At 40.2% G+C, this 27,462-nt stretch overlaps 2 protein-coding genes across 2 annotated transcripts in view; one reads left to right on the forward strand and one right to left on the reverse strand.

Moving 5' to 3' along the window:
• Positions 1–5,298: 5,298 nt before the first annotated feature.
• Positions 5,299–14,022, reverse strand: SREK1IP1 (SREK1 interacting protein 1). Its single transcript, XM_033009170.2, has 5 exons — positions 13,951–14,022; positions 12,587–12,634; positions 10,862–11,002; positions 8,723–8,801; positions 5,299–7,203 (listed from the first exon to the last, which is right to left on the reverse strand). Exons 1-5 carry the CDS (start codon positions 13,961–13,963, stop codon positions 7,014–7,016), a joined length of 471 nt encoding a protein of 156 aa, XP_032865061.1. The 5' UTR covers positions 13,964–14,022; the 3' UTR covers positions 5,299–7,013.
• Positions 14,023–14,088: 66 nt separating this feature from the next.
• CWC27 (CWC27 spliceosome associated cyclophilin) overlaps positions 14,089–27,462 on the forward strand; it is a 116,891-nt gene continuing 103,517 nt past the window's right edge. Inside the window, exons 1-9 of the mRNA XM_033009153.2 lie at positions 14,089–14,404; positions 15,186–15,282; positions 17,339–17,451; positions 18,846–18,989; positions 19,718–19,816; positions 19,993–20,096; positions 21,170–21,239; positions 23,798–23,877; positions 27,139–27,172. Of these exons, the coding sequence (XP_032865044.1) occupies positions 14,363–14,404; positions 15,186–15,282; positions 17,339–17,451; positions 18,846–18,989; positions 19,718–19,816; positions 19,993–20,096; positions 21,170–21,239; positions 23,798–23,877; positions 27,139–27,172 (783 nt within the window). The 5' untranslated portion in view covers positions 14,089–14,362. The remainder of the gene's footprint in view (positions 14,405–15,185; positions 15,283–17,338; positions 17,452–18,845; positions 18,990–19,717; positions 19,817–19,992; positions 20,097–21,169; positions 21,240–23,797; positions 23,878–27,138; positions 27,173–27,462) is intronic.

A 27,462-nucleotide genomic window follows, 5' to 3' on the forward strand; every position in this document is an offset into this window, starting at 1 on the left:
TTTACCTGAAGGAGGTATAACCCAGACGGTCTTCCCCAGCATGTTTTTAGGGTGCACTACTGGGACTCTGTCTCCATCTACAATATGCAGAATGTTTGACTGCACAGGGCCAGCCTGGTTGGCAGATCCTCTAGTATTGACTAACCAGGTGGCCTTTGCTAAATGTGTGTCCCAATGCTTAAAAGTTCCACCTCCCATTGCTCTCAGCATGGTCTTTAGTAACCCATTATACCACTCAATTTTCCCAGAGGCAGGGGCATGATAGGGGATATGATATATCCACTCAATGCCATGTTCTTTTGCCCAGGTGTTTATAAGATTATTTCGAAAATGAGTACCATTATCTGACTAATTTCTATTTGGGGTGCCATGCCGCCACAGGACTTGTTTTTCAAGGCCCAGAATAGTGTTCCGAGCAGTGGCATGGGGCACAGCATATGTTTCCAGCCATCCAGTAGTTGCTTCTACCATCGTGAGCACATAACGCTTACCATGCCGAGTTTGTGGGAGCGGGATGTAATCAATCTGCCAGGCCTCCCCATATCTATACTTTAACCACCTCCCTCCATACCAAAGAGGTTTTAACCACCTGGCCTGCCTAATTGCAGCACATGTCTCACATTCATGGATAACCTGTGATATAATGTCCATAGTTAGGTCCACCCCTCAGTCACGAGCCCATCTATATGTTGTGTCTCTTCCTTGATGGCCCGAGGAGTCATGGGCCCAACGAGCCATAAATTTTTCGCCCTTATGCTGCCAGTCCAGATCTACTTGGGCCACCTTAATCTTTGCAGCCTGGTACACCTGGTGGTTGTTTTCATGTTCTTCCGTTGCTCGATTTTTGGGTATATGAGCATCTATGTGGCGTACTTTCACAACCAAGTTCTCTATTCGAGCAGCAATATCTTGCCACAAATCAGCAGCCCAGATGGGTTTGCCTCTACGCTGCCAGCCACTCTGTTTCCACTGCCGCAACCACCCCACAGGGCATTTGCCACCATCCATGAGTCAGTGTAGAGATAAAGGACTGGCCATTTTTCTTGCTTGGAGATACTTAAGGCCAGCTGGATGGCTTTCACCTCTGCAAATTGACTGGATTCACCCTCTCCTTCAGCAGCTTCTGCGACCCGACGTGTGGGGCTCCACACAGCAGCCTTCCACTTCTGATGTTTCCCTACAATGCGACAGGACCCATCGGTAAATAAGGCATATCGCTTCTCATTATCTGGTAGTTCATTATATGGTGGTGCCTCCTCAACACGGGTCACCTCTTCCTCTGGTGACATTCCAAAGTCTTTGTTCTCTGGCCAATTTGTGATCACTTCCAGTATTCCTGGGCAGTTGGCGTTTCCTATTCGAGCCTGCTGTGTGATGAGCGCGACCCACTTACTCCACGTAGCATCAGTTGCATGATGTGTTGAGGGGACCTTCCCTTTGAACATCCAGCCCAGTACCGGCAGTCGGGGTGCCAAGAGGAGCTGTGCTTCTGTACCAATCACTTCTGAAGCAGCTCGAACCCCTTCGTATGCTGCCAGTATCTCTTTTTCAGTTGGAGTATTACGGGCTTCAGATCCTCTATATCCTCGACTCCAGAATCCCAGGGGTCGACCCCGGGTCTCCCCTGGTCCCTCTGCCAAAGACTCCAGGTAGGGCCATTCTCCCCAGCTGCAGTGTAGAGCACATTTTTAACATCATGTCCTGCCCGAACTGGCCCAAGGGCTACAGCATGAACGATTTCTTGTTTAATTTGTTCAAAAGCTTGCTTTTGTTCAGGGCCCCATAAAAAGTCATTTTTCTTTCGAGTCACTTGATAAAGAGGGCTTACGATCTGACTGTAATTTGGAATATGCATTCTCAAGTATACTTGCAAGTAGCTTGGAGAAGGGGAAGATGGAAAACGGTATCTCCCCCTTGGGTGGGCTTTCCGAGGAGAAAAGGTGGAGGGTGCAGTTACTAACCCACTCCAGTAGGTGCCCCATAACTCCCAGGACTGAAGATTTTATCATGCCATAAATTAGTTACATAATACAGCAAGGCAAAAATCTTAATCCAATTCCCACCGGTAATAAGCAACAACATGGGGACTACATATGGTAAGTAATGTGATGTATAACACAACTGCAGCAACAAAATCCACGATTTTAGGAGCCAAGAAAATAACATTATAACAGGATGGGCAGTCAGCATTATAACAAACTTGATAGTACCCACAGATCAAATCTGTTATTATCTCAACCCTTCGTGCCCCACGTTGGGCGCCAAAAAGGACTGTTGTGGTTTGAGCCTGCTCAGCAGCTAAATGCCACACAGGCGCCCACCCACCCTCCCCCCCCACTTGGGAATGGGGAGGGAATCGGAGGGGCAAAGGGAGACTCGCGGGTTGGGATAAAAACAGTTTAATAACAGTAACAGAACAATACACTGACAGCAATATCAGCAGGTAATGTACCATACAGCTGTTCACCACCCACCGACCGACCTACCGACACCCACCTGCTCCCGGCCGGCGATCCCCAACACCAAGGCCCCACAGCCACACTCCCAGAAGTGGCAGCCCCTCCCGGCCCTCTCCTGCCTTTATATAGTGAGCACAAGGTCACATGACATGGGATATCGGCCAATTGGGGCCCAGCCCTCCAGCTGTGCTCCCCCCGCCCCTGCACACAGGTGAGGGCACTGGGACCTGGGGAGCCCCTGGGGTCTCAGGGGGCTGCAGCTCCTCCCGCTGCCAGACCAACGGGAACTCCAGTCCAGCCCCTACCAGGACACAGAGGCATGAATCACTGTAAGGTGCTGGGGCCTGGCCCATGTCTGCTGAGCCCTGTTCACCACTACTCAGTACTCTGAAGGGGAAGAGGTGGTCTCTGGGTCTGATAAGAAAATGACAGGCACTGCAGCCACTCCAGCCCCAGTGGCAGACACTGCAGTCGCTCCGACCCTGCCACCAGGCACTGCAGCTGAACCGGACAACCAACCCATGATGGTACCAGTGTTGCTACACATAAGAAGAAATACACAAAAAAATCACCTCACATTGTAAAGGATGACAATGAACCAAGACCATCACAAGAACAGGAGGAGGAGGCAGAACCAGTAATAATCACTAGATCTCTATCCCTGAGTGAGCTGCGAGACGTGAAAGTTTTTTTCTTCCACTCAGGTGTGCAACTTGTTACCTGGCTGTTTTGATGCTGGAACAGTGGGGCCAGTAGTGTGGGAGTAGAGGGTAAGCAGGCCAGGCAGCCCAGATCCCTGTCTAGGGAAGCAGGCATTGACATGACAATTGGACAAACTACAAATTGGGGTTCTTTCAGGAGAAATGCTGTTCCAGTTTCCAGTAATCCATTGCCCAAACTGAGCAGAAGGGTTAACTTTGCTTCCCGTTGTATGAGGAGAACTTCTGTTCTGTATTCACGAGAAGCAGAGTAACCAAGATGATGCCAAGACCCACACAATCTACAGTTGTCAATAATGAATACTGTGACCAACATTCGAGGGGCCCAGCCTCCAGCCAGATGGAGGGAGGGACAACTGAGTTCATGGGACTGTGTGGATTTGGTGGCCCGGCACATCTGACACCCAGGAGGCTCTGGTGAACACTGGTGCCCAGTGCACCCTGATGTCATCAAATTTTAAAGGGGCAGAACCCATTTGTATTTCAGGAGTGACCAGGGGGTCTCAACATCTGACTCTGTTGGAGGCTGAACTGAGCCTAACTGGAAATGAGTGGCAAAAGCACCCCATTGTGTCTGGCCCAGAAGCTCCATGCATTCTTGGTACAGGTCACATCAGGAGAGGGTATTTCAGGGACCCAAATACGTGTGGGCTTTGGGTTTAGCTGTCTGGGAGACAGAGGAAATCAAAGAGGTGTCTGCTTTGCCTGGTCTCTCAGAGGACCCTTCTGTTGGGGGATTGCTGAGGGTCGAAGAACAGCAAGTGTCAGTCACTACTACAACAATGCACTGGTGGCAATATCATACCAACCGAGACTCTGTAATTCCTACCCATAAACTGATTTGTCAACAGGAGAGGCAAGGAGTGATGAGCAAGAATTTCTCACCCTTTAACAGCCCCATATGGCCAGTGTGGAAGTCTGATGGAGAGTGGAGACTGACAGTGGACTATTGTGGTCTGAATGAAGTCACACCACTGCTGAGTGCTGCTGCGCTGGACATGCTGCAGCTGCAACATGAACTGGAGTCAAAGGCAGCCAAATGATGCACCACAATTGATATTGCCAACACGTTCTTCTCAATCCCTTTGGCAGCAGAGTGCAGGCCACAGTCTGCTTTCACCTGGAGGGGTGTCCAATAGACCTGGAAATGACTGCCCCAGGGGTGGAAACACAGCCCCACCATGTGCCATGGGTTGATCTAGACTGCACTGGAACAGGGGGAAGCTCTGGAACATCACCAGTGCATTGAGGACATCATCATATGGGGTGATACGGCAGAATTTTTTGAGAAAGGGGAGAAAATAGTCCAAATGCTTCTGAGAGCCAATTTTGCCATAAAGCGGGATAAGGTCAAGAGACCTGCACAGGAGATTCAGTTTTTAGGAATAAAATGGGAAGATGGACATAATCAGATTCCGATGGAAGTGATTAATAAAATAACAGCTCTGTCCCCACCGACTAGCAAAAAGGAAACTCAAGCTTTCTTATGTATTGTAGGTTTCTGGAGAATGCATATTCCAAATCACTCAGATTGTAAGCCCCCTCTATCAAGTAATTGGGAAAAAGAATGATTTTACCTGGGGCGCTGGGCAACAAGACTTTGAACAAATTAAACAGGAAATAGTTCATGCTGTAGCCCTTGGGCCAGTTCGGGCAGGACAAGATGTTAAAAATGTGCTCTACACTGCAGCCAGGAGGAATAGCGCTACCTGGAGTCTCTGGCAGAGAGCACCAGGGGAGACCCAATGCCGACCCCTGGGATTTTGGAGTCTGGGATACAGAGGATCTGCAGCCTGCTGTACTCCAACTGAAGAAGAGATATTGGCAGCATATGAAGGGGTTTGAGCAGCTTCTGACGTGGTCGGCATTGAAGCCCAGCTCCTCCTGGCACCCTGACTGCCAGTGCTGGGCTGGGTCTCCTCTATACACCATGCAGTCGATGCCATGTGGAGTAAATGGGTTGCACTGATCACACAGCGGGCTCAGATAGGGAGCCCCAGCCACCCAGGAGTATTGGAAGTGATCACAAATTGGCCAGAAGACAAAGATTTCAGAATGTCACCAGAGGAAGAGGTGATGCATGCTGAAGAACCCCCACTGTATAATGAACTACCAGATAATGAGAAGCAACATGCCTTGTTTACTGACAGGTCCTGTCGCATTGTAGGAAAGCATTGAAGGTGGAAGGCCACTGCGTGGAGCCTCACATGATAGGTCGCAGAAGCTGCTGAAGGAGAAAGTGTATAAAGTCGGTTTGCAGAGATACAAGCAACTGCATGGTGTTTGGCTGCTGGCTGGGTTAAAAGCACAACAGGCTTCCACGAGTATTTTGATCTTTAATGTTCCCTAGCATAGCATCTACAGCACGAGTTGCACAATGATAAGGGTATTGGTCTGAGACACTAAAGTTTGAAAGACAGAGTTAGATCTAGCTATCTCACTTTCAGGTCAAATGCAGTAACCATTAAAATACCATAAAACATTTTGTACCGACTCAATGTTATAACCCACTGTCAAAAACACAGGCAATGGGTATTATTGTTAAGAAAGTTTTGGTGTTGCTCTTCCTCCTCTTTTGACTCCCATGAGACTTACACTGCAGCTGTATGCCAAGCTGCTCAGGTGGAAGCAGTTCTACGTCTAAGCAAAAGAAAAACCAAAATCATAAGCATGAACACGCAATTTCAAGAAGCTGTAAACGTAGGCACTTTGAGGTTTAGGCAATTCTGGGATAGGATTAAGCATCTAAAATCTGCTCAACTGAAAAGTATCAGTCTGTCTTGAACCTGTACCCTACCACAGTACAAGATATGAATTGGATACCCCAGAATCCAGCTATAAAATTTTGACATGCTTAACATTGCTCCCAATAGCAAAAGGTAAATTTTGCTACCAACTTCAACATGGCAGATTGCACACATTCCACAAAAGGTTTGCTTGTTTGTTTGTTTCACTTTACAATGGGATTTTTATTAGAATGGAGGATTCATAATTCTTGTCAATTGTCAGTCTTTGCATTTTCTGTTTTAGTTCATGTAGGCATTAATTACCACGTACTGTACTAACACAGTTCTTACAGTTTTGTAAACAATCTTGCTGGACAGCCATCTAGTGTTAGGAAGTTGCATTTTATATCTATGTCAAAGATGAAATGGCTGTAATTGTAAAAGAACAAAACCTAGGCAAAAAGAAAGGACTTTGGAAAATCAACAGTTTTGTTTGTTTTGAGCTTGCTCACACGGATCTTGCCAAAAGAATGTGTAATTGTGTTTCATAGTCTATGACTATATTAATATTAGAAGATAATTTTGAAGGAGCAATCTCTTTTAGCTTCTCATTGCCCATTCTTTACATTCTCTGGACCTGAACCCTACTACATATTTGCACTTACTGATTAATGTATGTAAGTATGTATGTAAAACATACATTTATTTAAAAGATAACATAATAGAAAATCTCACTTGAATTTCCAAATTTAATTTCACCATTCTGACAGTAAGAATATAAGTCCAAATCTTTCTACACAAGGACTTGCAAACTGAAGTTGATCATATCCTAGTGTAAAGGATTCCAAACACAACTAATCACAGCTGAACTAAGAGTGAAAAACTAGTTAAGCTTACATGGGACAGTACTAATAAACTTGAAATAGAAGAGCATTTTTTTTCCCAAATGGTCCATTTAAAAATTTGAAGCACTGATATTTGCAAATAGATTTCTTAAAAATATATATAGATCTCATTTTAAAACACCAGCATTGCAAAGCATAAATAAAATTGATTTGAAAGGAAAATCATCTTCTCTGTAGCAGTGAGCGCAAAAATAGCCCAGCACCTCAGTCACTACTAGAACTGTCTGAACTATCAGAAGATGAACTTTTTTCCTTTCGTCTCTTCTTTTTCTCCTTTTTATGATGTTTTCCTTTCTTAGATTTATTCTTTTTTTCCCTTTCCCTTTCTTTTTTATGTGATTTTTGTTTTTTTGGCTTTGGCCCATCCTCTTCAGCCGTACTTGATGAGGAAGATCTAGTAAAAAAAAAAAAAAAAACAAAAAACCCCAACATGTATATGTGTATATATATATATGTATGTATACAGTTTGATATATAATTAAAGAAGGAAAATGCCACAAGAATAATGTGGGGTATTTAATTTCAGTACTTAAATAATGTCATAAATTGAATTTGGTGTAGAATTTGTACAGTAGCATCCACTGGAAAGATTATGATATCTCAGTCTGCATGTTCAACTGAACAACTTTTCTAGTTAGACTATTGTGCCAGAAAAGCTGTACGTTTTTAATATAGATTAATTAACGACAGAATGGGCAAGTTGTGTGTTTTTCAACCTTCAATAAGAATAAGAGTACAGGCTGACAAAAACCAAGTATGACAGTAAGATAGCGCTTCCAACTTTTGAAATATCACATGATCAATAACAAAGCTACAGTAATACCTTCAAACAAATCTTAATATATTTCTCTTGTGCAAAAATCTAAGAGAAGTGGGTGTGCCAAATTTGGATGCTCTTGCAGATGATAATATTGATCTCTAATCAGCAGTGAGGAGTGATTATAAACATACAAAAATTAAGTGACAATGAAAGAAAGGTCACAATTACTATAGTCAAGAGGACAGTTTTATGCTACTGTTTGCATGAGTAACTATTAATTACTTGCAGGTAAATATTACAGCCAGTAGACTGACTCTTTTCTACTGTCTTCGTAAGTGTAAGTTAGAGCTACATTACGCAAATAAGGAAGCGGAAAAAATGCCAATAAAATCAGTGTTAAATCTTGTTTCTTTATTTCTGAAAAACATTTTATTGTGGCCTCCAAATAGATTATACATTCCCTAGTTCTCAGTGCCATTCCTGGGATATTGTCTCATCAGCAGTCCCAATGACTAACCAGTCTATTGTTTCATATATAAAAAAACTGTCAGCGGGCCAAAACTCAGTTTCACAATAAATTTGAGTATAACAGCGTTTTCCTTTGAAACTGGAGTAACTTTTTTTTTTTTAGGCTTCTATTGTAACAGAAAGATTAAGACTCAACACATGCTAAGTAAAACTACAGAAGCTTTCCTTTTGATAGTTACGTGTTACTCCGAGCATGTGCATGTGTGTCTAGACAAGCATGTGTGCACACAGGGAATTTTAGGGACTCTGATCTTCAGGGAGGCTTCTCCATGTGAGTTAAGCTGGGGACCAACCCCACTAATCCTCTAGACTTTTTCTTTTCTCCACCATATTTTGCCTACTGCTGGACAAACAAACAGCAGGAGCATTGATTTCTCAGACCCACAGACCTCCAGCCTGCTAACTTTCTACACTTCCATGGTCCTAACTCCACAGCAAAAAACCTGTGGCCTTACTATTACTCAAAGAACAAAAAAATTCTCACTGGAAAAAAGGAAGCTTTTCAAATTAAAGATGTAATTGCAAATAAAGTCGCATCAAAGCAGCAATGTTTTCTGAGAAAGAACTCAAACATCAGAAATATTTCTAAAGTTCTGTTTTGAAATTAAGTGTTTGATAGAGTTACCTTTTCCTTGGTCTCTTTAATTTTGTTTTTTCTTTGTTTTTTCTTTTTTGTTTCTTTTTTTCTTCCTCCTCATTTAAATCTATGGATAAAAAGTTACAGTTTACAAAACGTTACTCTGAATTAATATCAGCACTTAAAAAGTGGCTTCAATAGCAATGTAAAGTTACTACAGAATTCTTAGTTTTTCTTTTCTTTCCTCCAAATTCTCATCTAGTATAGTAATTTCAGAAATATTTTGCAGTGTAGCAGAACTTTTTATACAATTTACATTCTAATGACTTTGATCTAAGCACTAAGAATGAAGGAAACGTAGCAAAAAGTACTGACTTCTCCTATATGTTTATATTTGTTCTTCTGCATTTTAAAAGACTTGTCCGAGTCTGAAAAGAGGTCATTTAACTAGAACATACAAAAAAAAGAATAATCCCTTAGGTTTACCTGAATTACTTTCACACATCCTCATTTCACACCTCACAGAGAGCCATGCCATTTGAGTTAACTGTCAATATACTGTCTATAAAAATAGGCACAAGAGTCACCTCTCATCTGGTCATGCTTGTTTCCTGCCCTAACACTGTGTAATACTATATAGTATCTTCACATTTCACTTACAAGCAATATTTTTATTATACTAGATGAAGTTTCTGACCTTAACACTTTAATATAGCAATTCAAAAAGCATTTTTGAGTTCTCTGAAATGCAAACCCACTACATAAATACACATTACAATGTCAGCTAATAGGAAAATACCAGCTTTACAATTTAACCTTAAAACACATAGTTGATTTTGAGCATTTCATCTTATTTCTATCAATCAACATTTCATATAGTCTGCATGCTAGTGCAGTTATTCATTTACTACCCCAAATAGAAATTACCTGTCTGTATGTTCTGAAGTGAAATTTGAAAGAATTCAGTATGAGTTATAAAACACAAATTACTTTTGGAGTAATAAAAAACCATGAATAAAAATGTGTGAACAAGTACTCAGTAATTTTTTAAGAAAACGGTGCAAAAATTTAAGTGCAAACAGTGCAAAAATCTTAAAATGAGGCCACTTGAAAATGGCAAAATCCTGCCTAGATTATTGACAGTTAAAAGATACATATCTTCTTACAGTACACATAGCAGCCACATTTGAGAAAGAACATATAACAGAGATATTACAAGATCAAGTAAATATCTGTTTTTCCTGCAGATATCCATCTTCAATCAGTTTAGGGCCAAAAATCCCCTCACATTCAAGAGTACATAATAAGTGGGAACAAGATTTTCCAAAGAGACTTGTTCCAAGAAAGGACTGTTGCAGTACCCATTCAGCACTCCTGACAAGCAGACTATCCATTTCTTTTGCAGTGTTCCAGCAAATTACAGGGTTCTGTCTATCCCTTCTCCATCCTAAATAGTACCTTTGGTAGGAACTCAATGTTATGTCTGGAATGTGAGAACAACAGAACGAAACATGACATTTCAATGGGCATATGGGGAGAACATTCATTCATTTGAAGCATGTTATGGTGGAACAATCTCCCCTTCTTACTTATAGAACTGCCTCTTTGGAGTCCCAATACAAATTAACTCAATTATCTGCTAAATAACCCATTTATTCTCTCTCTGACAAACAGTTGATGCTCAGACCTTCCAAATAGAAAACAGTATTTCTCCAAATATGAATGTTTAAATTCAATTCACTAGCTGTTTCAATCAAAACACTACTTAGAAACTGAAGAGAAATTTAGCTGTCATATTTGTCATTCGTTTTAAGAGTTACTATCAACTTCAAGATGTTTAAACTACATGACATAATCAAAAGATTAACTCAGAACGTCCATGTAATTTTCCCCTAAGCAATTTCTTAGTAACAGTCTTAATCTTCTGTATTTAGGAGCCTTTCTTGAGATGTTCCAAATGGGTACATTATTAATTTCCTATAACAGGAATTAGTAGTAATAAAAAAAGATGTCGGTGTATCAAATCTCTGAAGTCTGAACACATGAAGTAAAAGACCTACTTTTAAAGCACAGGCTAAAAGAACTAATAGTAGCTATCACAAAGGATAAAATGAGAGTTTCAGTACTTCAGAAGACCATTATCCAACTTACTCTTTAAGAAAAAAAAAACAAAAACCAACATCTTACTCTTTTTTTCACGCATGGCTTGCAATCTCTGTAGTTCTTCTTCCTCACTGTCTTCACTGCTAGTGCTGCTAACATCTAAAACAATATCTCTTTGAGGATCTACTCGGAGGAAGTTTCGGCATTCAAATGTCAGATGACCAGCTGAACAAAACAAGCATTCAGAATTAAAAATTACAATTTACCAAAAATATCAGAAACTAAAGAACATCCATTTTAGTATTATTTAAAGAAGTGAAAAAAGGCTAGGCTGCAATCTGAGAAGGAGGAGGAAGAAGAGTTACTTTGAAAAAGCCTCAAAAAATTTTGCCAGGCTGTGCAGTTTCATTTCAATTAATAGTGCTTTATGACCTCTGTCTTATTTCCGTTACTCTAAAGATTTTGTCCAACCTTCACCTTTTATTTTTTTATTGAGCTCTCATCCTTCCTGAAGAAATTACCTAAAAGCATGAAGTGAAATATTTTAAAAACTACAGCAAGTGTGTTATATTGCTTTTTGTCTCCCTCTAGTGACACAGCGGAATCCTATTCACTTATGAGATGTAATCTTTAACAGCCAGTACATAATACTGACTAAGCTGCTACTTGACCAGTTTAGTGTTTAGTTTTCCAAGTTACATCTCAGTCTTGACCAGAGTTAAAAACCTTGTGCTGAATACACCTATTGGAATAATAAAGATAAATGAAACAAAATAAAAATATGGTTTGAGAGAAATTAAACTAAAGACACAGGAATTCAAGCAGCATTTGAAATATGCTCATTGTCTTTATAACACAAAATACCTACATCTTGAAGATAGAACTTTTAGGAGAATAAATACAGGTTGTGCAATCTGACTACAAGTTTCCTTCTCCTCCAGAAAGCTTCTGGTACTTACCACATGTAGAAATGAAGCACTAAATCTATACTGATAACCATGTTCCTTTGGAAGAACAGATGCACAAGCAACTCATTGACAAAATTTGTTGGAGACAGTGTCTACAGTGAAAGAATGAAGCAAGCTTTTTTCCCCTTCACACCACATTGCTCATAAAAAAAATTATTAAAATCACTGTTAAAAATTCAACACAATTCACTGCAAAACAATATCCACCCCTCCATTGTTCTAAAAATACGAGTTAGTGATCAACAAATTAAAATCTCCACTAATCCTGTCTCCAATCATCAGGAGAGTAGCCACAGACATGATCAGAGCATAATGCAAAGCATGAACTAAATGCTAACTACAGAACTTGTAAATAACAAAATTAACTGTTTCTTAAAATGCAGAATGCACAAAGAAATATGTTTTCTTAGCATAGAAGAACATACATATTTTACCCTTTTTTTCTTTTAAACCCGATTGGACTTCACTTGAGCTGAAATGCCTGCCTAAATTCCCAGTGAGACTCAGAAGCAAGAAAGGTAATCTCAGTAGATATCAAAGACCGTGCTTTCAATTCAAACCTTCTCAACTAATTGCACTGCAAATGCAGTATATGAGAATACAATAGCTTTATCTTTTTTACTCGAGAAACTCAAGGGTTTTCAAAAGCAGCAGTAGGTGTGAGGAGCCAGAGAATGAATAGGAAATGAAAAAATAAATAAAATTATGGTAATTTAAACTGACAAATGTCTGGACAACAAGGGAGAACACTTCTTTTTTATCCCCTCTCTTCCCCACCCCAAGGCAGTTCCAACATGATAAATTAAACACTGTAACTTCATATTGCTTACTACAGACTTACGGTAGCCACATTTCTTGCATCCTGCTCTGATGTTATCCTTATTTCCACCTGAAACAGAAAATTTCATCAATTAGGTGTTTTTAAATAGAGCTCTCAAATTTCTTTTAAATCTGGCTTGATAATGTCAATACACAGAAAGGAGCAATCAGTCCGCGGAGTATTAAGTACCGTAGTTATCTCAAACAAACTTAAAAAAAGGCAAACCAGTGCACTTACAAGGTCACTTTTCTGTGCCGTAATCTATCAGAACAAATTTGGATAACATGAACTGCTATGGATCATTTAGTTTCACATAATTTATTGCCAAATCCTCATTTGATTTATTATGACCTTTCCACTGTGATTTTAATAATTATTCACTTATCTGGAAGCTTATACATTTGTTTAGCTACAGTGTGAACACGGTAATAGCTATTTGACTTTCCAGGGATCCATAACTGTACACTATACATGTACTTATAAATTCTAGCAGTGCATGGATGTTGACAGACATTCACTGAAAACTCTTAAGTAATTTATATTTTAATTGCAAGCACTCTCTTAAGGGGACCTCATTCATTCAGCAGAGCACAAGGTTGCACAAAAAGCTCTGGAAACATTTGAGCGCAAACATGAGATGTCTTCCTCAAGGACCCTTTCTAGAATGGGATCAAGCTTGTTAAGGTCGTCTCTTTTCTGACAAGAAGCAGCTTACCAAAGCTCAGGCTTATTCAGCTCCTCACATCTCAGGATCAAGGAAAAGTTATGAAGCACCGGCTGTATGTTTAGCTCACGTATGTCTAAATACGTTGCAAGCAGCACAAGCATTTCTGCCTGTCCTGCCTCACCATCATTCTCAATGGGTCTACTTAAACAATAATCTACTGGGACACAAACGCTAATGTGGAATAAAACACAAGGCGGGAAACCAAGCCCGACAACCACTGTGTGGATCTAACTTCAAGGAAGGTGGCTTATACTGATATGAGTCGACGCAGCACTTGCTCACGGCTCACCCAAAAGGCCGAGGAGAGGCCCCGCAGGCCTCGGAGGAAGCAACTGCACAGCTCCGCTCACCGACGGCCGGCCAGACACTCCACTCCCCGCCCCCCTCCCCTGGCTCCCCCGGCCATCGCCCTCCCTCCCGCGGGTTTAGAAAACCGGCTGTGGAGCCCAGAGCAGGGTTTCTCCCGCGGCAGCCCCTGCTGCCTGAGGGAGATGCGCCCCACCGCCGCCCCCTTCCCACTGCGATGGGAGGTCGCGCGCCCTCCCCGCGTAATTTTCCGCCCGCCCGGCGCTTCTTTCCCCTTCCCAACGTGCCGGCCCTGATGCCGGCCGGCTATTGGCCCCTTCTTCCCCCTCAGACGCGGCTGGAAGCGCCTTACCCGGCAGAGCCATAGCGCCTTCAACCGCCCAGCCCGGCCCCGGTCCGCAGCGGCGCCTCTCCCCGCCGGAAGACTTTGCCGGGCGCGCTCTCGGACCGTGCCACGCACAGAGAGAACGGGGGAGCTCAGTGCCGGGAGGGAGCCACAGGAAGGGACTGCAGGTGTCTAGAGAAGCCTTCGGGCCTTTCTGAAATGCATTCCTGCCTCAGTAACTCCCAGAGACACTCCGGCAGGAAACTCACCCCTTCGCCTTTCCTCCTGGCTCCGGCAACCTCCTCCCCACCTCCCTGGGCTTTATAGAGGCGCCCAAGATGGCGGGAGGTCCGGGGTGGTAGGGAGCGTTAGGGACGACGCGAACTCGAGCGCCGAGCCCGGGCGATCTTCCGCCTGCCGGAACGCTCCTTCAGCGACCATGAGTAACATCTACATCCAGGAGCCTCCCACCAACGGCAAGGTGAAGCTTGCAGGGGCTGCGGTGGGGAAACTGGGCTCCGTGGGGGGGCCCTGCAGGCGCGGGGGGGTGCGGCTGAGGCGGCTGCACCGCGTGCGTGCGGGGGTATTCGGGTGGGGGGGGTGCGCCCTGGGGTTGCTTTTGAGTGGGGGGGGGATGTATAGGAGGGGTGTGGGGTGCGAAGAAATTGCGTGTTGCGGGGCGAGGAGAATATGCGGTGTGTGTGTGCGGCAGCTGCCGTGTCGTGCTGCTGCTTTGGTTTAAGTTCGTTTGAGGCGATACAGTCCTTTAAAGACATTTAAAGTCAAAAGCACGACGGCTAATGTGTGAATGCGTAACACAGAGAAGTCCTTGAAGCGTTTAATTTCATTTCCTCTGTTCTTGATTGTATTTTAGATTCTTAATTTTATTATGGTCTCTCACTGAATTTAATGATATTACTTGTAAAATAAGTATCTGCGTTTGGAGATTTACAGCATAATTTTATATTTTTTATTTTCTCTGTTGTTTTGTTGTAGAAGTGGTAAAGGATATGAAAGTTTTCTATCACGTGTCAGGTACCAGGTCATTGGCCTTGAAGCCTTATTCATATGTATTGATTCAGAACTGTATCTTAAGTTTTGGCAATAATATCTAGAACTAACAGTAGCTACCTAGAACATGTGAATGTCTACTGCTGTTACTAATGTAATGAATTCAGACGCATTTTTTTAACTTGGCAATGATATTCTTTTGTCAGTGGCTAAGTTACAATAAAATGATGTGCTTATCTATATTTTTATAGGTTTTGCTGAGAACAACAGCAGGAGATATAGATATTGAATTATGGTCAAAAGAAGCACCAAAAGCATGTAGAAATTTCATTCAGCTTTGTATGGAAGGTAATGACTGAATGAGAGAGAAGTTGTAGAAATAATTTCATATGCAATCTTTGTGCCTTTTTTTTGTAAAATAGAGGGGTGCCAGAGTATGGTGCGACAGCTCATGCGGGAGGGCGCACAGGGGGGGCGCCTCTCCCAAGGAGGGACATTCCACTGGCCGAGTGGCGAGGCCTGATGTTCACATAACCCAGCAATGGGGCACCGTTCTGTGTCCATCTGCACTGGCCAAGGGCACCTGTCCAACCTGACCCTCAGGGCAGGACAGCGGGCACTCGTCCGAGAGCAAAGGCCACATCTCCGGCTGGGGGGTCCGCACCCTCCACCTCTACAGTGGCCAATGCCTCCACCCAGACAGAGCTTCTGGAGGGATAGGCTGCAGTTTGGGGCTCAGGCTGCGGGAAACACATGGACCTTTCCTCTGGGGCAGGGACAGGCAGCAGAGCTGCCTTCAGAAGCCGTGCCCAGGGCGAGGACAACCTGCAGCGGTGCTGGGCTGCAGGAGGCAGTGGGAAGGCTGGATGGTCGCATTCAAAGAGCGAGTCAATGGCTCGATGTCCAAGTAGAGAGCAGTGATGAGTGGTGTTCCTCAGGGGTTGGTTTTGGGACCAGTGCTGTTTAACATATTTGTCAGAGACATGGGGACAGTGGGATTGAGGGCACCCTCAGCAAATTTGCTGATGACACCAGGCTGTGTGGTCCATTCAACACACTGGAGGGAAGAAATGCCATCCAGAGGGACCTGGACAGGCTGGTGTGGTGGGCCCGTGCAAATCTCATGAAGTTCAACAAGGCCAAGTGCAAGATCCTGCACATGGGTCAAGGCAATCCCAAGCACAAATCCAGGCTGGGTGATGAGTGGATTGAGAGCAGCCCTGCAGAGGATTTAGGAGCGGTAGTGGATAGAAAACTGACTATGAGCGTGCAACATGCACTTGCAGCCCAGAAATCCAACCGTATCCTGGGCTGCATCAAGAGAAGTGTGGCCAGCAGGCTGAGGGAGGTGACTGTGCCCTTCTACTCTGCTCTTGTGAGACCCCACCCGCAGAGCTGTGTCCAGCTGTGGGGCCCCCAACATAAGAAGGACATGGACCTGTTGGAGTGAGTCCTGAGAAGGGCCTCAAAGATGCTCAGGGGGCTGGAGCACCTCCCCTGTGAGGACAGGCTGAGAGAGTTGGGGATGTTCAGCCTGGACAAGGGAAGGCTCTGGAGAGACCTTGTAGTAGCCTTTCAGTACTTAAAGGGGGCTACAGGGAGGTTGGAGAGGGACTTGTTACAAGGGCATGTAGTGATAGGCCAAGGAGTAATGGCTTTAAACTGAAAGAGGGTAAATTTAGAGTACATACAAGGAAGAAACTATTTCCTGTGAGGGTGGCGAGTCATTGGGACAGGTTGCCCAGAGAAGCTGTGGCTGCCCCCTCCCTGGAAGGGTTCAAGGCCAGGTTGGACGGGGCTTTGAGCAACCTCGTTTAGTGGAAGGTGTCTCTGTCCATGGCAGGGGGGTTGGAACTAGATGATCTTTCAGGTACCACATACTTCATTCTGTGAAAATGATCAGCTTGGTTACAGTGTAGGTAGTGAAAGGGGTGACTCCTGTGTCCATGCTGGTGAGTGGAAATACTAATCATTTGGTGTATGGATATGGCTAATGATGTACAAGAGATACTGGCAGAGCATAGTAGTTTTAGCTCTCCTTTTAAACTGATGTACATTGATAATATCATTCCAGTGCTAAAACTTAAAAGCTGAGAAGAAAATAATTCATCAGTATCTTGTGGGTGATGTGTAGTGTCTTCTGCAACAGAAACCCATGACACAATGTTTTTTTTCATACATGTCGTCAGCAGTACTTTGTAGCTGAGATACAGTCACACTGAGCAAGACAGTAAAAGAGAAAGGAACCCAGTCAAAGTAGTGAAATCAGTTACTGTGCTTGCTATCTGGAATTTCAGTCTCTGGACATCTCTGCATAATCTAGATCAAAGTTTGATTTTGAGACCACTTACATGTGTTTAATATCCTCTTTTTTTTTTTTTTTTTTTTTTTTTTTTTTTTTTAGAGTATTACAATAACACAGTATTTCACAGAGTAGTGCCTGGCTTTATAGTGCAGGGAGGTGATCCCACTGGTACTGGAACAGGTGGAGATTCAATCTATGGGGCTCCTTTCAAGGTACATATCTGTATATCTTCTGAATTAATTTCTGGTTATTCTCTCTATCAGTTGTTACTCCTGCTATGTTAGGTTATGAGAAAACAAACCCTATATTAGAAATGCAACATTATACCTGTACAGTAGTTGCTTTCACATGTTGCTTCAGTATTTTTGAATATGCCTTTTTGAAATGAGAGTTCTTAAATCTAGCTGTTCTGATATTATGATAAATGTATAACCTTATTAGCATGAACTTCACAAGGAAAAATAGGGGTGGGTAGGAGTGAAGAGTAGCTGTTGATATGCGGAAGTTCAGATGCAGATGTGTACAATGCTTACACACATTATGTCTCATTTAGAAAAAGTCTCCGAATGTTGAATATGTGTTCATTGGTATGATTGATAGCAGCATGGCTTATGTCTTAACCAGGAGACTCAGATCCTGAGTGAAGCTACATACACAGAGCAGCTGCTTTCTGTTCTGCCCGATTGTGTTATTTCAGATGGGCAAGGTAATTTTAACTCTTGACTGAGGCTGCATAGCATGTCCCTGGGCCTTCCATCTCCCTGCTGCTAGAGTAGACTCGTAACATGAAGTTTGTGGAAGGGATAGGTACCTGAGCAGAGGACAAAACAAGTATTACCAATATTGTAGTAGTATCACTGCTTAAAATTAGTGGCATCTCAATATTGCAGTGTTTAGAATTGTGATACTATCATGGTATTAATATAGTACTTCTCACTTTCAGCTTACTTTGAAAGTAGTCCTATTCTATTCTCTTATGGTCCAGAAAATCTTCTTAGTGTGGATTTTTGCAATACTATACTATTACAACCCACTATTGAGATTCCAGTTATTTTACATGAGTTAGGATTTTTCCCCTAAATACAGTGGTTAACAAGAATGATAGTTTTACAAGAAATATATGAAATGCAGTTAACTTTGTAAATGCTTTGAATTTTTATAATAAATTCCTCCCAAAATAATAACTTTTGTTTATATAGGCAGTGATGGGAAGAAGATAAAATTAACAAGACAGAATTAGAATTGTTATTAAATCATGCATCTTTCTATTTTTGATATACTACTTTCTAATTTCTTTATTTTGGTGTTTGTTGGTTATGTGTTTATGGTTTCTTTTGAAAGAAGATGGTTCACTTACTTGCATTGTTACAGGCACCAAGAAGAAAAAACGCTGACTAAAAATAATATTTGATGATGAAAACTGAAGCTTTTAAATACAATTGTGAAATTAAGTTTCAAAAGACTTGTTTCATTACTGTCTGTATTTAAAAAAAAAATAACAGTGTATTTTCTGTGTGTGCATATTGTTTTAAATAGATAAGCCATAGCTAAAGAAGTGGAAAAAATAGTTACATGCTTAAATCATGTTCTTTTCTGTCTTTACCAGGATGAGTTCCACTCACGATTGCGATTTAATCGAAGAGGACTTGTTGCTATGGCAAATGCTGGGCCCCATGATAATGGGAGTCAGTTTTTCTTTACGTTGGGTCGTGCAGATGAACTTAATAACAAGCACACAATCTTTGGAAAGGTCTGCTACATGTACTAGCATCCCAGTTTTAGTTTGACAGAAGTTACACCGAGTTTCTTTGTATTTAGAGGCTATTTTAGTGTTGTTTGCTGCTACATACATTTGAAATTTTTTTCACCACTTTCTAAGCTGTCTCTGTTCTCTTATTTCCTATTTCTGTTTATATGGGTCGTTCCCATAATTATGTACTTTGCTGTTGTTATTCTTCTGAATTACATTTTCGTGTTGTACTTCCTTTGAATACTAATATTATTATAGCTCTGTCTTATTAATCAGTTCATCTAATAGTAGTGACATTTTAGAAAATTCTGTTTGTAAATTCTGGTTACCCAAAAAGAATCAGGAAAGTGAAAAACATAAGATGAATTTACCACTCTCATAATTTACTTGAAAGAAAACAAACCAACTATTTTTTTTTTGTTTCACATTGTCTCTTATTTAACTGTTTCACAGCTCACAGTAAGAATTTAACATCTTCCCCAGCATATACTCTCTAAAATGCAGGTTTAGCTACCTGTAATCATTGAACTTTTGCTGTTAATTTTTAAAAAACTAAACATTTGTACGTTATACTTGCTGTCTCTTAGAATTCTTACATACTTACAGTATTTCCTATATCATTGGTATTTCCAAAATTCTTTGCATAATAATTTCCTTCCATTTTGCAGAATAATTAAAAAATAAAAATTATAGGCAAGGGCTTTCAAACCTTTTTATAAATCTGACAGGTTACAGGGGACACAATATATAACATGTTGCGTCTGGCTGAAGTAGAAGTTGACAAGGAAGAGAGACCTCTCAGCCCACACAAAATAAGTAGTAGTGAGGTGAGTGTTCTGGTTTGAAATTTGAAATTTTAAAATTAATTTATTCATAGCGTTCAGAAAACTGTGTTCTAGTATGAAAACTTGACATGGTTTTTTTTATGTATTATTTTAAAATATTGAATAATTTAATTCAAATACCTAATAAAGATGTGGCTAAAATACTACTTTTTTAACAGGTTTTATTTAATCCTTTTGATGACATTGTTCCAAGACCGAATAGAAAGCTGAAGAAGGACAAACCAGAAGAAGAAACGAAGAAGTCCAAAGTAAAAGGCACAAAGTAAATATATGCAACATAAGTGGTGGTTAATTTTCTTTCACTTTTAGTGTGCAGCTTGGTAATTTTGTATTTCTGCTTTTGAAACACAAGGCTTTATGAAAATGCACACAGGAATGTTCTCTAATCTTAGCAGAACCTATTTCCCTGTTTCTGAAGAAATGAGACAAATCTAGTTGGTCTGACTAGACAAATCTAGTTGGTTACTGTGCATCAACTGAGCTGTAACTGTTTTGTGGGTGCTGATAGTTTGTGGCAAAAAAGAGGTAAAAAGTAGCTTAAGCTTTTCCCACAGGCAAGAACATGCCATCATTTTTCTGTGACCAGGGTGACACTAAAGTTAATCCATACTAGTAACTAGGTCATAGCTCAGTTGTTGGAGGTTTTTGAATTTACTTTATCTGCAACCACTTCTCTCCCACTAAAATACTTAGCAAAAGGCAGGCATTTTGACATGGGAAATTTTAGTCTCTGAATGAAATTTGGTAGTCATAAATGTGCAATGAAAAGTAGTAGGAAATCTAAAGTGTATGTATGCTGTCAGTTCTTTTGGACAGAAATACAACATGTTGTGCCTGACTGGTTCCAACATAGTGTAAACAATTAATTTAGGCAAAAAAAAATCATTGTGTCTCGATTGCATTCTGTGAATGTGTATGCATTTGATGCCTTTCTGAGACATCATGCTCTGTAAAGTTTGTGTTTGGTACTTGAATGTTGCTCTGTTGGGAAAAAAAAATGGAAAAAAATAGTAACTGCTCTGTTTTCAGAGATGTCAGCTTTTAAGAGTCTGTGAAAGTTAGGCAAGGCAGAATTTCTTAAATTAAATCTTACCTTTTTAAAGTGATGCTTAGCTATCCTGATTGTTTTGCCTCAGGAACAGAATAGAACATACTTTTCTAAATATTAATGGTTTATTGAAAAATAACATGTTATAGTTGTTTGAAATTTACATATAGTGGAAGAATTTTTTTTTTTAATCATACACCATATGAAAGTAATATGTTTAAAGTTTATGGAATGTTAATAAGACAGTATTTAAAGTTTTACTGGAAAACGTGTTTTCTCTCCTAAAGAAATTTTAACCTGCTTTCCTTTGGGGAAGAAGCTGAAGAAGAAGAGGAGGAAGTCAGTAGAGTTAGTCAGGTGCTGTACCAAAACATCCCCATTTTTCTTTTCAACTTAAAATTACTTTTTTTGCATGTCTGTGAAAAGCTTTAAAATTCTTAAAAAGCTTTAAAGTTCTTCATCTTGTTGTTCTGCTTGAGTTTTGAATAATAATGCAATAATTACTTCAGTTTTTATGATTCTACTATTTTAACATGTTGAAAAAACCATGTCTTTAACTTTCCTAACTTTGAAGGTGCCTTCAGTTACTGCATGATATTTTTACATTTCCATAGCCATAAAGTTTCATACTTTATAGTGTGGATCTATGTCTGCTGTTTAAAATTCATGGAGGTGACAGATACTTTATTCTTCTTCACCTTCTTAATTGTAAGAGTGTGATTTGATGGTAAAATACTTATATGAAATAGATCAACTTGTTCATTGCCAGTGCGTTCTTAACTCCATTTTCTCACATACATGCAATCTGTGTACAAAATGAAGTGAGGGTATTAAGGAGAAAATAGTGCATTATCATAATTAAATACTGCACTATTGTGAATTGTCTTTGATCTAACATTTCATTACCTGACTTTGACAACTTGTTAATCTTTAGACTAACCTTGTTTAAGTGGCATTCTCATTTCTACTGCTGACCAAATTATTTCCCTTGGCTTTCTTATTTATTTGTACAGTTTAGGTACCTACTTGCTTCAGTTAGTGATCAGACTGCCTGGTGCCAAGTCCTGTACCACATAAGTGAAAAAATGGTCCTCAGTCCTCAGTATTTAGTTAAAATAAAAAAGACAACAGTGAATAATGATGGACAATATTACAGTGAGATGGTATTAGTCAGGATGATGGTAGAGGTTTATCACAACAGTAGTTTTAACTATTTTTCTTTTTTGTTTCAACTTGGTATATGTCTGGGTTTTAATATTTCATTTAACTCTGTTGCTTTGATGTTCTTCCCTTTCATGCCAAATAATTGGTTTTCAGTTTAAAATGATCTAAATAAAACACCTCTTTTTTTGACAAGCCTGGTTTCAGTATGGTCATGTTGTCTTCAACTCAGTCTTAAAATCTCATCCTCTCATTTGTTGTGACTAAATTCTGAACCAGCTACATATGAGAAAATAACCAAATCAACTGTTTATGAAGAATTTCTATTAATTCTTTACAATCAAACATTTTTTTCAAAACTCATTGCTTGTTTGTGATATCAGTATCTCTATAGCTGTGGACATTATCTTAATCTTGATTAAGTTGAAGTATGTGAACTTTAGCACCAACTTTCATTCTCTGTTTTTGATAAGAAAAATTGAGGGTCAAAGTTAATAAAAGGATTCTTTGACATCTACAAATTCAGAATCCTTCTGTGAACTTCTTTTGGTTGCTAGATACAGTAGGTCTTGCTTGCTTCAACATAAGGGTGTACTTTTAAAGACTGAGGTTGAGAGGAAAGTCTGCAGGTGACTGAGAAATCCTCTAACAGATCTGGGAAAAGGAAACGTTTTCTGTTAATTTTTAGTACAGTGAGGCTGAGGCTAAAATTTTATAAGGAGTAAATGAAAACTCATGGACAGAGGAGCCCAGGTAAAACTCTTCAAGACCACTAAAACTATCAGTGCAGTCAGGTGCCTGACAGTGGGTCCCCCACTGGTTGTTGATTAGTGTTTAAACTGAAGTTTTCAGTGTCCAAACTACTCATTTCATTGTATTGGTTTGGAGCAGTTTACAAAGGTGATAAGCACTTGTCTTATGTTTCATCTCGCTCCTGAACACAGACACAAATTACATGTTAAAGGAAGTAATTTTTCATGTTGCTGCATGTGTTAGTCTCTTTTTTTCTACATAATAAAAAAAAAAATTGAAGTTATGTTTAAATGAGTAAGATTTTATTATCCACACAACTACTGTCTTCCTGAAAGGATGATAGGATGTGGTTGAAATGCAGACATTCAGATTACAATACAGACTGTTTCTGTAACAGAGATATTAAGTCTGGTTTCATTCTGAAATTTAAATGTACTTTTTGGATAAGCATGGGAAATGCTTTCTTACTGCAGTCTTTCTTCCTGTAGATCTTACGTGGTATTAGATTTATTTGACTGCTTCAGTAGATGATTCCTGCATGAGGTACTGCAGGTTGATAATTTCTTTTTTTTTTTTCCCTAGGGGTCTAATTAGTGTTCTATCACTTGATAAGTACTGCTTTGTACATGGTAGTTCTTTGAGTTACTATATGTCATTATTGAAAAGTCAAGTTCTTACCTCTTCATTCTTTCAAGTATGTATGTGCTAGACCATGTATCTTTTATGATGTGTAATGATTGTGATGATTAAACATTTTTTTCCCCCTCCCTTTAAAATTAACTGCATTGCTATTGCAAAACACATTTTAAATCCATGGATTAAGTTTGCTTCTCTTTCTGGAACACCTTCTCTGTTCTCCGCTATTAAAAGCGTTTATGCTTACTGGTTAGGCTAAAGCTAACAAGAAGCAGGTTATCTTTTTCTTACCATTATCCTTTTCACCATCTATTCTCTCAAACACTGAAACTTCTAATACCTCTTTTTTTTTTTTCTTTTAACAGAGCATGAAGGGAAAAAGTAAAAGTAGTCATGATCTACTGAAGGATGATCCACATCTAAGCTCAGTTCCGGCTGTCAAAAGGTTAATATGTGATTTCCAATTTTCAGAACAGATTTACTTTCAGGATTTTAGACCTGATTAGCATCATGTATATTCATTGTTTATCTGTTACTCTTTAATAAATTAGGAGTAGCAATGCTGGATCAGACCAAGTGTTCCTCTGACCCACTGTGCTGTCACCAGCATTGGCCATCAGTGGGCCCCCAACAAAGAATAAATACAGGTCAAGGATAATGTTTACCTGAGTAGTCTCCCAGCCTCCATCTACTTTCAGCTCAGGGGACTGTCAGAATTTGATGTGGTTCATCTATTTGGTAATCCTTAATAGACCTCTCTTCAAAGTACTTATTAAGTCTCTTATAATACTCTTTATATTGACACCCTCCTGTCTGCTGCAGGAAGAAGTACCTTCCCTTTTTGTTGTGAACCTCTCTGTTACTGATGTAATTTGATAAATTTTAACTCTTGTGCTGGGAGAGAGACAGTGAGCAGTCAGTCTCTTTATACCTCTCTTTACCACAATCCCTTTTTAGGCCATCTCTTTTCTAGCCTAAACTTTTAAAGCCTGATCAACTTCTCTTCACACAGAAGTTGTTCTGTATCTGTGGTTATTCTTGTTGCTCTTTCCAACCCTGGTTCTGTTCTGAGATACCTTTTTTTTAGAAATCTAAGCAATATATTAAAAATGAGGTGAAACATAAATCTATATGTTTGTATAAAGACGGTCTCTGTTTTCTTCTCTGTTTCTTTTTAATACTTAAGTTCTAGTTCCCTTTTTTAACCACTGTTGAGTATTGAGCTGAGACAATTCCATGAAAATATATCAGCTCCAAGAATTTGCATATCATCAAAACAGAATAGTTTGGTTTGGAAGGGACCTTTAAAGGTAATCTAGTCTAACCCCCCCCCTGCAATGAGCAGGGACATCTTCAACTAAATCAGGTTGCTCAACACCCTGTCCAGCCTGGCCTTCAATGTTTCGAGGGATGGGACCTCTCTGGGAAACCTGTTCCAGTGTTTCACCACCCTCACCATAAGAAATTTCTTCCTTATATCTAGTCTGACTCTACCCTCATTTAGTTTAAAACCATTACCCCTTGTCCTATTGCTACAGGACCTACTAAAAACTCTGTCCCCATCTTTCTTATAAGCTCCCTTTAAATACTGAAAGGCAGCAATAAGGTCTTCCCAGGGCCTTCTCCAGGCTGAACAACCTCAACTCTCTCAGCCTTTCTTCATAGGAGAGGTGTTTCATCCCCCAGATTATTTTTGTGGCCCTCCTTTGACCCACTCCAGCAGGTCCATGTCCTTCTTATGTTGGGGGCCCCAAGAGCTGGGTGCAATACTCCAGGTGGGGTCTCACCAGAGCAGAAGGGCAGAACCACCTCCCTTGACCTGTTGGCCACACTTCTCTTGATGCAGCGCAGGATACGATTGGCTTTCTGGGTTGTGAGTGTATGTTGCTGGGTCATGTCCAGTTTTTCATCCACCAGTACTCCCAAATCCTTCTCCACATGACTGCTCTTAATCCCTTAATCCACTAACCTGTATTGATTGTTACCTATTTCCCTGACCCCGGTGCAGGACCTTCCACTTGCCCTTCTTGAATTTTGTGAGGTTCACATGGGCCCATTTCTTGATCTTGTCCAGGTCCCTCTGGATGGCATCCCATCCCTCAGGTGTGTCAGCTGCACCACTTGGCTTGTTGTCACCTGCAGACTTGCTGAGAGTGCATTCAATCCCACTGTCTGTGTCATCAGTGAAGATAGTAAACAGTACTGGTCCCAGTACAGGCCCCTGAGGAACACATCATTATTAGTGATGTTCAGCTGAGAGCTCTTTGTTCTGTACGTGGACTCCTTTTCTTCATGTGCATAGCCTTACTTCTTCAGAGTTCATCTATCATTTTATTGTCTCATCATTCAGGTCCTTCTACAATTCTTCAATCTGCTCTTGGGTTTACTATCCTGAATAACTTAGTATTTTCAAAAAACTCTGACCAGACTGTTTGACTGCTTTGTTATTGAGCTCACTGAACAGCTTGAGCACCAACATCTTCCTCCATTCCAAGAAGTGATTGTTTGCTTCTAACTTTTGTTTCCTGTCTTTTAACCATCTATTTATTCATGCATAGACTTCCCCATCACTCCACGACTACTTAGTTTCCTTAAAAACCTTTGGTTAGAGATTCTGTGGGAGTCCAAATATATTGGAAAGATCATCTACAATCACATGTAGCCCCTTCAGAACACTCCAAGAGATTGGTGAGGCCGTTCCCTTTATAGACATGTCACAAATCCCAGGTAGGTCATTTTACCTCCTACTGTGGCTTATACTTGTTCAGGGCTGACATCAGAACTAGACCTGGATGTATTCTAAATATTTTCTTTAATACTTATAAATGTGGGTTGTTTTTGTAGTTGTTTTGGTTTTGTTTTGTTTTTTTTTTTTTTTTTATTTTTTTTATTTTTTTTTTTAATTATAGTATTCTATTAAATACTTCCACAGAGGGTTTTCTGGATTCATTTTTTAAAGGAAATCAATGTTGTTGATTCCAACAAATTTATGGTTTCTTTGATGATCTTGATTACTTACTGATAGTTTAGAGCGCATGGGAAAGCCTTGACTTTGGGAACTCCTTTATTATTCCTTTATTTTTTTCTTTAATGTAGCTTTTATTAATTTGTGGGATGGAAAAACCTTCAAGGGTCTTTATTATTAGTTTGTGGCAATTATCAGTGGATATGCTAGCCTTAGTATATTCAAATAAGTTCCTTTTTTAATACAGTAAACTGTAGCTGTATAACATGAAAATGTTGATGTTAAGCTTAATTATATTACATGTTGAACGTGCCTATATGAAGAAGGCTTTCTGAAATCTAGACTATTTGCAATGAAATGCCAGAAATTGTTTGATATGTAGTATCAAAACCATCACTCTTAAGTGAGCTTTGTTTTTTTTTTTTAACTTTATACATTAGTGTTTTGTCTGGATATCTGGATAGCTCAAAATATAGCTAGAATTTTTCCATTGTATTAAAGTCTGATTTTATCCTGTGTTTTTAAACATTTCTAATTAGAAAGGATTATGACAGTCAAATGATAGAAAATTCTATTAATTGATACTTTTAGAGTGAATATGAGGGTGAGCTGAATGACTGGGTTGACTGAAATTTCAGGTAGCTAACCAAACAAATAAGAACTGTAGAACTGTTTTTTTAAACAATATTTTAAATCTCTTCTGGTACTTCAAAGTAGTTATGATTATTTTCCTTCTTTTAGTGAAGCAGCAAGTGAAGAAAAGGACATAAGTGAGGTAAGTAACATTTTTTTTATAAATAAGTCTTTGGTTTTAGTGTGTGTGAATTACATTTTCTTAGGGGAACAAATGCTACTTTAGAGGTTTTTTAAAACTAGCTCAAGTTAGTTTTCCAGCAAAAGGCTGGAGTCCTTTTCAGAGCTCTAAGGTGTGGCCATCGTAAACATTCACAGCATGGTGGAGTTACTACTGCGTACTACCTACTGCATTTTATGGAAACGGCTACCCAGATATTTTGATTTATAGATTAGGTGTATGGGAGGTTACGTACCACAGAGTGACAAACC

The sequence above is a fragment of the Tyto alba genome, unplaced genomic scaffold (genome assembly GCF_018691265.1).
Source record: "Tyto alba isolate M040663 unplaced genomic scaffold, T.alba_DEE_v4.0 Super-Scaffold_42, whole genome shotgun sequence".
Lineage (NCBI taxonomy): Eukaryota > Metazoa > Chordata > Aves > Strigiformes > Tytonidae > Tyto > Tyto alba.